Below are 13048 nucleotides of genomic sequence, written 5' to 3'. Positions count from 1 at the left end.
GTTACAATAGGTCTTATGAGTCTGCTCATCAGGAGGGTTTCCGATCCTCTCCAAGAAAGAGGTGACCTGTCCTCAGGCTATGTGAACCTTACAGTGGCCCTAGTAGTGTGAACTCCCTCTCATCTGCTAACCCGTCTCTGGAACTATGGAAATGCCATACTTTTAGTAGGTAGGCTGCTATACTTGTGAAAATTGAAATATGAACTGATAGTCACAATCACAGCTGAATCTCTCTTTTCTGTATTAATAATCTGAGGGTATATATTTAAAGACAAACTAAATGGAAGTAACAGATTTGAGGGAAAATGAAAAAAGAGGAGGAACAACTTGTGGAATAGTTTCAAATTTAGGTGCAAAAAGAAATTCTGTAATACGAAGCTTCACTGATCATGTTAGGAAATTTGGAGGAACACTCATAATTCCATTTCCATTCATCACCCAGTCTATTTTAGAATGTTAGAATGCTAATGGGGCAAGTTAAACCTTGGGGACTTGGTTTGGCATTTGATCATTTATTTAGAAAACATATCTCTAAGGTGCAGATTTCCTCAGAATAACCATTTTCATCCTGACCATTCTCCTTCTACCACCACCCAGATAATTTAGGGACCACTGCAAATGAAGGATATGCTACACCTGTGCATGCACCTGGAGAATGGAGGGGGGCCTTCGGGGGCAATCACTTTAGGAAGAATATGAACCATAAAAACATAGTGAATGTCTTTGACACCAATCTGTAAATGCGCAGCAGTCACGAAGTAATCAATGGCCTGCCACTGATGTTTATTACTCTGCCACACTAAATACAGTAAGGCTCATCGTACTCTTAGAACACAAAAACATTTCAGAAAGTATAAAAACTTAAAGCATTGTCCCCGTGTATTTTTATAAAAACAAAACGAACAACTGTCTTACATTAAAATAAGTGCTGAAAAGATACAAATGAGTAAAATCATTGAGCAAATAAAAACAGGGCTGAGCTTCTCCCTTTTCAACCCAGTAAGGCTCAGCAATGTCGTATCTTTCAGATTCCCAGCAACAAGGGACTCGAGCTCAGCTCACAAGTTTTGGCAACACTGTCCTCGGCTGAATATTCCCATTGGCATCTGTCATATGCGCCAAATTCGTCCTCAGTTTGGAAGCTGAGCTGGAAGGTGGAGGTAACTTGGAAATCGACGTGATAGCACCAGAGCTCTCGGTTAGCCGTTTCACCACTGTTTTCTCCGCGGTGGGAGGCTTTGGCAGTCGCCTCCTCAACCAGGGATGCCGTAAAGCCTGGCCGGGGGTCATGCGAACCGTCGGATCCCATTCTAAACACTGTTTCAAGAAGTCAAGGAAAAGGGGATCATCACACCCCTTAAGTGCATTCCCCCACTCTCTGCTCTCAGGCGGGCCTCTCAGTTTCCCTCTCCTGGAACGGCCTCCGTTGAGAACCACAGAGCCGTCAGACAGAGTCGTGACTGAACAGTACCGAGGATAACCCTTGGAGCTCACGAAATTTTTGGCTCGTTTGGATGTATCCAGCAGTTTCTGCGAGGGCATGCCCAACAATTCAATCATACAGGCCAGCTGGTCCCCTTCATCCTCCCCAGGTAAGAGGGGGTAACCTGTCAGGAGCTCTGCTAAAATGCAGCCCAGGCTCCACATATCAATGGGCATTCCATACCTGGCCCCAAGGATCACTTCTGGAGCACGGTAAAAACGTGACTGAATATACGTGTACACACGCTGGTGCTCGTAACAACTGGAGCCAAAGTCAATCACTTTAATACCACTTCTGCCCTGCTGCTTTAATAAAATGTTCTCGGGCTTAAGGTCACAGTGAATTATTCTGTTTTTGTGCAAAGCATCCAAGCACTGCAGAATCGAGTGGGCAAACTTGCGAACCAAAGGCAGGCTGAAACCCTGGAACTTATTCTTCTTGATGAGCTCATACAGGTTCATGCTCAGCAGCTCGAACGTCATGCAGATGTGGTTACGGAAGGTGAAATTCTCCAGCATGTGGATGACGTTCATGGTGTTGTCCTTGTCCTGCTTCCGCAGGTGTTCCAGGATCCGGATCTCCTCCGCTGCCTGCCGGTGGAAGCGTTTCTCATTCCGCACCATCTTGAGGGCCACGTGCTGGTGGACTTTGTGGTCATAGGCCTTGACCACCTGCCCAAAACTTCCCTTGCCAATGACCTTCAGGACCTCGTACCTGTAAGCCACGTGATCGTGGGGCACCTGGACATAGGATCCCTGGTCATCATCATAGCCACCGTTGTTCGGCCCACCTGTCATGCCTTGGCGTTTCTTTGCATTTGGACCCAAGAAATAAATTTCAGGGTAACTGAAAATCTCATGGTGTTCAAATGTGGTTAGTTTTTGCATGTATTGCTTCATTGCTTGCTCAGGTGTCATGGGGGTAGCCTTCACTTTCCCCATGCTTTCCATAGACTTCAGAGAGGTAGAGCTTCCCTGCCGCCTATGAATGCTCTCCAGCTGCCGCTCCGGCACCACGGGCAATCCCGTTTTCCCCACTGTTGTAAGCCCATTTGGTTGTGTTGTGAGCACTGTCCGTTTGTTACTGTTATCCTCAAACAGCTGCTGAACCTGGATCTGCCCGTGGCTGTGGCTGTGGCTGCCTACGTGCAGGTGATCATTCATTGTGTGCTTACTGCCGCCGATCTGGAATTCAAAAAGGGAAACATAAACAGAATGTAAGAAGTCTGGTCTGTTCCAATGGGATATTTTATAAGTCAACACCATGCCCTTTATGAAACTCAATTTGCTTTTCACTTAAACATTCAGAATCAGGTTTATTAAGAAGAAAGAGCCGTGCAAACTAAAAGGGAGAGCAGGGGGAGGCTGACAACCTCTAACAAAATAAAAGAGAACATGGTTAGCAGGTTGCCAAACTCAGGAAGCTGAAAAAATGGACCCCATAAACTTGAGAACTAGCAGACAAGCAGTTTGCTGCACTCATTCAGGGCTCTGAGTATATATTCCCTGTGGAGGCAAAAGACACCTGGATTTTATTCATCTTTATGAGTAGACACTTAGCATGTAGCCTGGCACATCAAAGGTGCTCCACCACTCAGTAAAATTCAACACACAAACATACGCAAGCACATACAATTCTATGGTAGCTAGCCCACCCTCACATCATATCACCTTTCATGCTGCATTTAATAGCCTCTTTACTTACAGAAAGGAGCCATGGTGATGCACTGGATAAGAGTCAGGTTGCTTAACTACCAAGCAAGCAGGAAAGAATTCCTAACTCATCCTATCCCACCCTTGCCTCTTTGCATTTGCAATGCTTGGTTAAGAACTGTCTTGCTAACCACAAAGTCAGTGGTTTAAACCCACCAGCTGCTGTCTAAGAGTTCGATGAGGATGTCCGCTCCCATAAGCAATTAGTCCTGGAAACCGTACAAAGCAGTTCTACTGTCCTATAGGCAGGCTGTGAGTCAGAATTGAGTTAATGGCAGGGGGTTTAGTTTGGTTTTAGGATTAGTTCCCGAGGGCAGGAACCATGCCTATCTGGTTCACTACTCCTTCGTGTCTAGCTCTATTCCAAACATTACTTATCTTCATCTCCAGCGTTCACCATTACTTGAAAATCTCCAATTGCTTACATTAAGGAACATGCTTGATTTCAGGACAAAGGAAAAACAAAACAAAAAAACACAACACTTTCAAACTCAAAAGATTCCCAAGTAGATACGTCCTAGAAAACCTTATTATGTTTTGTTGCCATGCTTCTGGCTTTCACTGACTGTGATGATCATTTAAGGCCATCCAGCCAACCCACCAACCAACGACTACACTCTTTTGGACCTTTTTTGTTCAATGGCTCTGTTCTTTTTAAGAAGTCTAGTTCTATGGGTTTCTGGGATACTCAGCTTTCCAACAAAACAACAATTTCTATTTCAGACAAACATGCCACTCCTGAACATTCCTTTCTACACAAAACTAATGATGTAAGCCTAGGGGCTCGCAGCCTTCTACAGGGAATCTACTAGAGATTTCTTTAAATTACAAAGAGGTGAATGTAGGCCAGGATGAGCAACCAGAATCTCCTATCAGTTAAGAATTCCTGCCAGCCTCAGACAATTCTTGCATGCTTGGTGATTTTATGAGGTCTTAAAGAGGAAATTATCACTCACAAACTATTTCATTAATTTAACCAACAATAACTTAGGTCTAGTCACATAAGTGGACTCCTGGTGTGGCACTATAGGATCAGTACTGGACTGGGAACCACAAGAACAGCAGTTCAAACTCACCAGCTGCTTCTTGGACACCCTATACAGGGTCACTATGAGTCACAACTGACCAGACAGCACTAAACAACAACAACTAAGTCACATAAGTTGTAGGGTTCCCTACCCTCTGAAAAACTCAGTATTTTTTCCATGATTTCTTTCTAAATCCTACCTTTATATGGACTTTACATCCTACTAAGAAAGCTGTTAGTACTTCTGGTGTGGTGCTGCAGGACTGTGAACTACAAAGTCAGCAGTTCACACTCAACGGCATTTAAGAACAAGAGTTGTTACTGATGTTACAGTGCTGTTCAGTCAATTCCAACTCATGGTGACCCATGGATGCTATAACCTTTCAGAAGCAGATTGCCCAGCCCGTCTTCCAAGGCACTTCTGGTTAGGTTCAGAAAGTCAGAGCTTTTGGCTAGTAGTTGAGCGCCGAAGTGCTCTGTACGAGTAACACAGCAATTTAGAAAATGGTTTGGAACGATTTGAATTACATAATGAAATTCCAAGTACTTACTAGGACGTACAGTTTCCGTAACAGACATCGCCTGCAAATGGGCATTCTGAGGAATGAACTTTCTCTATGCGGACTTCTAAAACGAGGTGGAATAGTTCCCTGAACCTGTCTGAAATGTGCTTTCATAAGTCCAGGGCTTTTATTTCTCTGGGATGCTGGAAGACTTGTAGTCAAACCCTTTTATTAAATTCATGCTAGGTGATCGCTTTGTTGTAAGGGTAGCCAGACAGGTTATTTTTAGCTTCATTTTATGCCAAAAGCAGGGTTTTCCATAAAAATGAATTAGGAAAGACTTGAGCAGATATAAGAGCATCCTTAGCTTTTCTTGCCAAGCCTCATTCTCTGCACATCCTCCTAACTACAGTCTCTCAAACCCCAGAGATCAAAAGGATGTGATATTGGAAATATCTCTCCCCTAAAGAAGCAATCTCTTCCAAGCAGCTTCTTTAGGGAAGATATTTCAGAAGAAAAATCGGTATTACCAACATATATGTTTGATAAAGCATGGGACAAAATTAATGTTGGGGCTTTATGGATTCCTAAGAAAATAGCCTGGTGTGGCCTGTAGGATAAGCACTGAACTACAAGGTCAGTGGTTCAAACTCACCAACCGCTCCTAAGAAACCCTTCACAGGGTCGCTATGAGTTGGAATCAACTTGACAGCACTTAACAAGAATTCAGCAAGGAAAAACTCCCGAGTTTCCGAAACTCACTTTAATTCTTGCTATAGCAACTTTTCTGTTGCATAATTTTTTTTAAAAAATTGCAAAAACTTTAGTGACTAGTAACTAACAAGGATCCTTCAACTGACAGGACTACATCCTATCTCTTCAACTGACAGGACTACATCCTATCTCTTCAACTGTCTTCTCTTGGTCTCTTTGAGGTATCAATTATTAGCCAACCTATGGGATTTCTCGGTGTTCAAGTCTCAAAATTCTCTTGGCTTTTCACCCCTGTAACTCTCCCAGGATGATCTTGGTTGCTTCCGCAATCACTCATAAACTGAAGTCTGCCACATCCTCACCTCAAGCCCTACCTGTCCAATCTATTGGGGGGGGGGGGCACCAAAATGTTTGTGAATTAAAAGATAGTATCATTTTTCCATGAAGTTTTTGAAGCCTCCTCGCATATCTCAAGCTCAAGAACCATGTGTGCAACTACTAATCAGCTCCCTTTCCCACAGTAACTCAAGCAGAACTCATGACCTCCTCCCCCAAAACCACTTCTCCTCCCATGATCTCAACTGTTAATAAATAAGACATCATTGCCGCCTAGGTATTCAAGCTGCACACAGGGGACTCAACCCCACATACCTGGCAACTCTCCTCAACATCTCCTTCACCTTCCCAAATCATCAATCCTATCTGCCCCATGCCCTCTCCATCAACACTGCTTCATCTCACACTCCTGTTCCCTTTTACCAAAACAACTGAGATAGTCTGATGGGTCCTCGCTTCTAAGTCTGTTGTGGTTAGCTACCATCAAGTTGGCCCTGAGGCACGGCAGCCCCATACACACAGGAATGAAACACTGACCAGTCCTGTGCATTCCAGGCTGGATGCAGACCAGACTGCTGTGATCCATAGGACTTTCACTAGCTGATTTTCAGTAGACTACCAGGTCTTTCTTCCTAGTCTGTCTTAGTCTGGAAGTTCCATGGAAGTCTGTTCAGCATCACAGTAACACACATGCCTCCGATGACCGGCAGTGGCCACGTTGAGTTGCACTGCTCAGGAATCACGCCCAGCACGCTCTCCAGCCCACCATTCAATTCTTCTCCATATGGCTTCTGCATCTACTATTCCTGATGCTGCCCTTGCTTTTGCTCAAATCCCACCATGGCACGGCATTTCCACAGACGGTACACCAATTGACTGACAGGGCAGGGTTCAAAAATTTAGAGTCTACACGATCGGATTCCTTCCAGCTTCATCTACCAGTGTATAAAAAAGCTAGATTCCCTGATGTCCTATGCTTTCTTACATTTCTCTGCTTTTGAGGGTGTGTTTTATCAGTTTATCAGAAGTCCAAGGATTTTTAGGTAAACACACAAGGAGGCTTCAAAATGTTTGGGGGAAAGTTCCATTTTCTTTTAACTCCATTTTTGTCAAACTGAAGGCCCTCGAACATGGAGTGAATGCTAGGTAGTAAAGTCCTACTTGCCCTCCCGTGCTCGGCTCAGCTCTCACCTCTCCTGTGAAACCTTCTTCCAACGAATGAATAACTCCTAACACGCTATTTCTGGAACACAGCTATATTTACACTTAACTCACTTTAATTGTTTTGATATGTTGACGCATCCCACTTGGCTGTGAGCAATTCCACCACACGGTTACCTCTATCTTTGCAAGTCCCTCTTAATATAAACCCAGGCATTCAGGTATTGTTGCTAAGTGCCATCGAGTTGGTTCAGACTCACAGCGACCCAGTATAGGGGTTCCAAGGAGCAGGTGGTGAGCTTGAATTGCCAACCTTGTAATTGAAACTGACACTGTGCTCCAGTGCATTAACCCATAGTGCCACACCAGGCCTTCATGTAAGCACTTAATAAATACTTATTGGATGTAAGACTACGTGTGTCAATAAATCCCTGTAAACTCTCATCTTCTTTGAGTTATTCTTGAGAACTGCATTTGGTATCGTGAAACAAAAACATGAAGTCAATACCCAGGGATTAGGAAAGGCCTCTGGTGACCTAAGTCATAAGACCTTGGGCTCATAGTGCATCAGGAGGGACTTGGAGGCAAACGATGGCTGATTAAAAACTACCTATAACAGATACACCAACTAAGCACCTAAAAGCAATGGTTGGATTAAAAGTTTTCTAGATATTTGAGAAGCTTTGAATTTCAAACGTTGTTGTTGTTAAGTGCTGTCGACTTGGTTCTGACCCATAGCAACCCCATATAAGGTTTCCGAGGAGCAGCTGGTACACTTGAACCACTGACTTTGCGGTCCAAACCGATTTTGCAGTCCCATTCATTAACCCACAGTGCCACACCAGCGCTCCTCAAACATTGTTGTTAAGTGCTGTTGAGTCAGTTTCGATACATAGCAACTCTGTATATGATTTCTGAGGAGCAGCTGGTGAGCCTGAACTGCCAACCCACAGTGCCACAATATATCCATCACAACCAAACTAAGAAGCCCAATTAATCAATCTACAAAAAAATGGGGGAAACAAAACAAATTAGAAAACTATATATACAGCTAGTTATTCTGGAAGTATTCCAGTATGTGTTTTCCCCATATATATTGTTGTTGTTAAATGCTGTCGAGTTGGTTTCGATTCATAAGGACTCTGCATAGGGTTCTGACAAGCAGCTGGTGAGCTTGAACCACAGATCTTGCAGTCCAGTACATTAACTCACAGTGCCACAACAGGATTAATATACACACCAGAACAATTTAAGAATATTATAAACCTCTAGCCTCTTACCATCTGAAATAGTGCTTTATTCCTGTTTCCCAATGACTAGTACAGTGTCTGCCACATTTAAAAATAGATACTGAATGAATACAACTGTTGGATACTCAAAACACATGAGTAAAATGGGGAGACCGATCAGAGCCTGGAGTCCTGGTGTAGCGCTGTAGGATAAGCACTAAACTTCAAGGTCGGTTTGAACCACAAGGTCACCAGTTCAAACTCATCAGTTGCTCCTAGGAAACCTGGGTCGCTGTAAGTCGGAACAGACTAAATGGCACTTAACAACAGAGCCTGGTACTAGAAATCATATGAGAACAATGCTGTAACCAGTTTTGTAGTTTTCATCTCTTCCCATAATAAATTGGCAAGCAAGCAGATTTCACTGCGCTAACATTTCTGGGCGGTTTAAAACTTCTCTGAAGTCATCTTAGAAATGTTTTCTAGTGTTAAGGGACTAGCACGGAGTCCAAGAAGATTGGAATTTTAACTCCTCCTCAAATAAGCTAACAGTCTGTGTGGCCTATTTTTCCTTCTTCAAAACATTAGGATTTGTGAAGTGGGAATATGAATTCTTAACTCCAATCATTTTACAAAGATAAAAAACTGGTAACTGGAGAGTGCTTTACATATTAAAAGTTAACAAATGCATTAAATATCAATATTTGTACATTTTAAGAGAAATATATTAATATTTCCAACATTGTTTAAAAAATAAAAAAAGCAATCAAGAATGTATCTGATATACCTTAAGGCAAGCAGAGATAATACAAAATGATGAAGTGTAAAATACCTATGGAGTTAAAGAACAAAAGGGGAATAGACTAAACATATTCCAAAATTTATAATCACTCTATATTTATTCTACTTACAAGGGAAAATACAGAAAAGCTTTTATGACAAGATCGTTTTCTCCTCCTCAAAACCTTTTTTTCTCTCTTCATTTAAAGATAGCTTTTCTCAGGTTGTAACTACTCTGGAATAAACTCTTAACAACTTAAAAGAAACTAGACAGATGTATGGGAATACAAATCTGCAAATGATTTTGTGTTTCTAATGAAGCCAATGTAATTTCCTAGATTTAGAAGGGTCATGAAGTGTATTAAGTAGGGCCTAAGACTTTAGTTCCAGCCTTGATCAGAACTGATAGCGAATCTTGACCAGTTAATCTATCTGAGTCTGTTTCCTTGACTTCCAAATGAAAGAACAGAGGCAGATAAACTCTGTGGTCCTTTCCTATTCTACGAAATCTACACTGCTAAAAAAAATAGAATCGAAAGGAAACTACAAACAAACCCCAAATTCTCACTTTCAAGATCAAGTATCTATGTTTAACAATATACTTAACTAAAAACACGTAAATCAGGCAGATGACCCAACAATATAGACACTGATCTTTAGGAGTTCTGAGAAGCACACCAGAGGCTATTCTCCCATAGTAGATCTTTTGTTTTCTCTCAATTCACTGTGTTTTTAATTGCAAAGTCTCTGATCAAGCAAAGCCCAACTTTGGAATCCAGATGCAAACCAAGTATTTCTTTTCCAGTTCACACCAGAAGTCATGACACCACATGGAGAAAGTTGGCTGCTATAATTTCCAGATTCTGCTATGTTTTGAAACCAAACAACCACCACAACAAATCCAAACCCCAAAGCCAATGAACGCAGTTCCTCAACTGAAACATCACAGTGCCAAGAACATGTAACCATAATATGCAGAATCACCTATATTCTGACAGGCTCTATCCCTGCCAACATCCAGCATAGATTAGTTAACTTCTGTGTAGTGAATTGCTAGCCCCTGGGATTAAATGTGTCACGGGAATAACAACAAAAAACAGAGAACAAAACATTTTCCTATGAAACTTGTACACATTTCTTTAATAGGCCCAACTGCACGCTTACTAATTCTCTGATAAATACATTTCCCTTTAACATATGACCCTCAGAGTTGCTCCCTTCTTTCCTACAAGAACTCGACTTTCACTTGGCAAACCAGACTTAGCAAGAGTCCCTCATACAGAACCACCTTAGACAGTTCTCTTGAAGATCTAATTCGAAAAAAACCTCTGAGTTGATCACCTCCTCCACACTCACACTTCCAATGGTTGTCAGTCACCATCCTGGGCAGTTCCCGGAGTGGAGAAAGGGCACAGGCTGAAGTCAAATCCACTTTGCCAATCTCTGCAGTCACTGGGTCCCCAGTGGGCTCCCTACCTCTGGCCCCAAGGGACCACACCACCTATCAGGTGCCCTTCCTTCCCTTCCCACTTGCAAAGCTAAGCTGGCCCTTTACTTTAGAATACTGCCCAACTGTAGAATCCTGAAGGGGTGGTTTGTTTTGACTGCTGATGTTGCTCTTATTTTTGTTACTGTTAATTACAATTTCTGCTGTGCTCAAACCTGTAGCGCTCATAAAACATGCTTACACACGCGGGGGTCAATTGGCGGTGTGCCTGCTGGTTGGAGTCAGGGCTGGGAGGCTCTTTGGGTGATCGATTTTCCGGTCAGGACAGCCGGCTGTCCCCTAACACATATCTGTTTCTATAAATACCCACTGTCCACAAGAGGGGACAGAGATGTTTACCAGGGCAAGGAAGGGAGCTCTGGGAAGCAAAAAGGAAAAGAGGCAGGAGTGAAGGAAAGCAGCAAGGAGGAAGTTCCGAGGAAGAGGAGGGCAGTGGGCGGGCTCAGGAGGGGAAGTGAGGGGCCCACGCTGGGAATCCTCCTTTGTGGTTGCAGCTTTGGGCTTGCCCAAGTTACAGCGGCCAGCATATGGGAGAGGCCACTGGCCAATGGCGTGAAGCCGCTCGCACTTGGCCCTCTCCTCTCCCGCAGTCAGACCCCCACAGGTCGGGGAGTTTTTGCCCCCGACCCTCTCCCCACCTCCCCCGATTTCCCAAGGGCAGGGTCTCACCGTGTGGGCTGCGGCAGCAGCGTTGCTGGCCCGGAGAGGCGGCAGGGCGATGGGGGAGGGCGGGCCGGTCCCCACTCCGCTCCGGGGGGCCCCCGCACCCAGCCCCGGGGAAGCCTGAAGCTGACGAACTGTGCTGTCCCCTCCTCGGCCTGGGACCACGCGCGGGAGACAAAAGAGGGTCAGGGAGAGAAAGTCACCGGCCCCAGTCGCCCCGCCCCACCCCTCTGGATAGCAACCCCCCCTGCGCCCGGGTGGGAGAGACGGGGGCAGTAAAAAAAAAAAAAAAAAAAAGGCGGGGTGGGTGGTGGGTGGGAGATGGAGACCCGGGGTGCGGATCCCCAGTGCGCACACTCGGGCGGAGCCCAGGCAGCTGCAAACTTATGTAGGGTCCTCGTAGGCTACTTCGCAAGCCCGAGGAAAGACCGACCTGGGCCGGGGCTTGGTGGCCCACGTTGCAGACGACAGCTGGCCGAGGGGAAGGTTAGCGCTACCGAAGAGGGCGCAATACCCTCCCCGAGACGCGAGCTGTCCCCTCCCGCTGGCTGCCGGCCGGGAGCGGCCCAGGACGGTCCCCGCCCGAGCCCCCGCCGGGCCAGATCGCGGTTCCACTCGCAGGGGCCTGCGGCCCGGCGTGCAACAATGAGCAGAACCCCAGCGAGGCGCGCGGTGCGCCCGGGGACTCCCCCGCGCCGCCCGGCAGCCGCGCAGACTTTGTTCCAAGGCCGGGCGGCAGCGGCTGTCCGCGCCACGAGGGCTCGCGGGGCCGCGCAGGGCCAGCGGGGGCGGGCGCCGGGGACAACTCACCGGATCAGCCCTGCTTACCGGTCGGGTAGGCGGCGGGAGCGGCGGCCGAAGGTTTCCTGGTTAACATGGCCGCTGGAAAGGAAAATGCATTTCAGAGCTGCCGTCTCCGCCGCCGCCGCCGCTGTTTCTGCTGCTACTTCTCGTGGTCGCCGCCGCCGCCTCCCAGGCGCCCCTCACGCGGGTCTCGGGCGCCTCCTCGCCGCCTCGCGTCAGCTACGGCCAGACACACACAGTCCACTGCATCCCCTTGGCCCGGGCCCGCCGCCGCCGCGAGCACCCCGCTCTCCTCCTCGCCGCCGCCGCCGCCGTCCTCCTCTTCCTCGGGCGGCTGCAGCACTCTCCGGCCCGTGCACATGCCTCGCCCTCTCCTGCGCGCCGCTCGCTTCCCCGATTCCCTCACATAGGGGAGCCGGGGAGCGGCCTGGGCCGCGAAGACCGACTCGCTCGGGAGCTTCCTCTTGCGCCCGCTCGCGCGCGCGTACGCGCGCCCCTGCACACTGTCACACTCACAAACACACTCACACTCAGGCGCTCGCGCGCGGCGCGGATCCAGAGGGCAGCCCCGCCCCCGCTCCCCTCCACCGCCGCTGCAAGCCCCTCCCCTAAACTCCCACCCCGAGCCACAAACACTCACGTACACCCCACCCGCACCCCACCCCCCTCAGGAGTCCCTCCCCTCACCCAATCATCTGCATAACCACCCCTCCATTCCCCGGAAAACTCTGCAGCCTCGGACAGTCCTTCGCCTCTCCCTCTGGCCATTGGCACTGCTCCCCCTCAGATCTCCCACTTGCAACCTTTTCCCCACCTAGGCCTTTCCAGCCCCTGCAACGCTCTCCTTTCCTTTCAGCGCAACCTACCACTACTTCCCTCCTACTGAAGTCGCTGCAGAGAGCCCTAGCCTTCAAAGCGCTCCCCTAAACACAAATGCATCTTAAGCTCACAAACAATACCTCCCCCTCCTTTCCAGTCCCAGTGACTTAATGCCCCCTCAATAATGTTAAATGTAGATAACTTAGTTTGGGCAAGTCACCTCTCCAAGCCCCCTGGAGGACTGCAGCTTAGCCGGGTGACCCTGAAGAAGGGGCGCCCACCCACCTCCACCTCCACCACAGTAAATCCT

General features: G+C 46.9%; 1 protein-coding gene across 2 annotated transcripts; it reads right to left on the bottom strand.

Annotated features, from left to right (window-relative positions):
* Positions 1–856: 856 nt before the first annotated feature.
* On the bottom strand, positions 857–12431 carry DYRK2 (dual-specificity tyrosine-(Y)-phosphorylation regulated kinase 2). Of its 2 annotated transcripts, XM_006859531.1 has the most exons (3): positions 11944–12431; positions 11122–11270; positions 868–2667 (listed from the first exon to the last, which is right to left on the bottom strand). In XM_006859531.1, exons 1-3 carry the CDS (start codon positions 11990–11992, stop codon positions 1054–1056), a joined length of 1812 nt encoding a protein of 603 aa, XP_006859593.1. In that variant the 5' UTR covers positions 11993–12431; the 3' UTR covers positions 868–1053. The 2 variants fall into 2 exon arrangements, with proteins under 2 accessions (XP_006859594.1, XP_006859593.1); XM_006859532.1 differs by lacking the exon at positions 11122–11270 and having other exon boundaries at positions 857–2667; positions 11944–12364.
* Positions 12432–13048: the final 617 nt, after the last annotated feature.

Source organism: Chrysochloris asiatica, unplaced genomic scaffold (genome assembly GCF_000296735.1).
Source record: "Chrysochloris asiatica unplaced genomic scaffold, ChrAsi1.0 scaffold00033, whole genome shotgun sequence".
NCBI lineage: Eukaryota > Metazoa > Chordata > Mammalia > Afrosoricida > Chrysochloridae > Chrysochloris > Chrysochloris asiatica.
The sequence above is the reverse complement of the archived record's forward strand: the minus strand, read 5'-3'. Positions and strand labels throughout refer to the sequence as shown.

Coding starts and splice junctions, on each gene's coding strand:
- DYRK2 (XM_006859531.1), bottom strand. CDS start 11,992: ATGTTAACCAGGAAACCTTCGGCCGCCGCTCCCGCCGCCTACCCGACC. Junction 11,271..11,943: donor TCCCGCCGCCTACCCGACCG/GTAAGCAGGGCT, acceptor GCGTGGTCCCAG/GCCGAGGAGGGGACAGCACA. Junction 2,668..11,121: donor CTGCTGCCGCAGCCCACACG/GTGAGACCCTGC, acceptor TTTGAATTCCAG/ATCGGCGGCAGTAAGCACAC.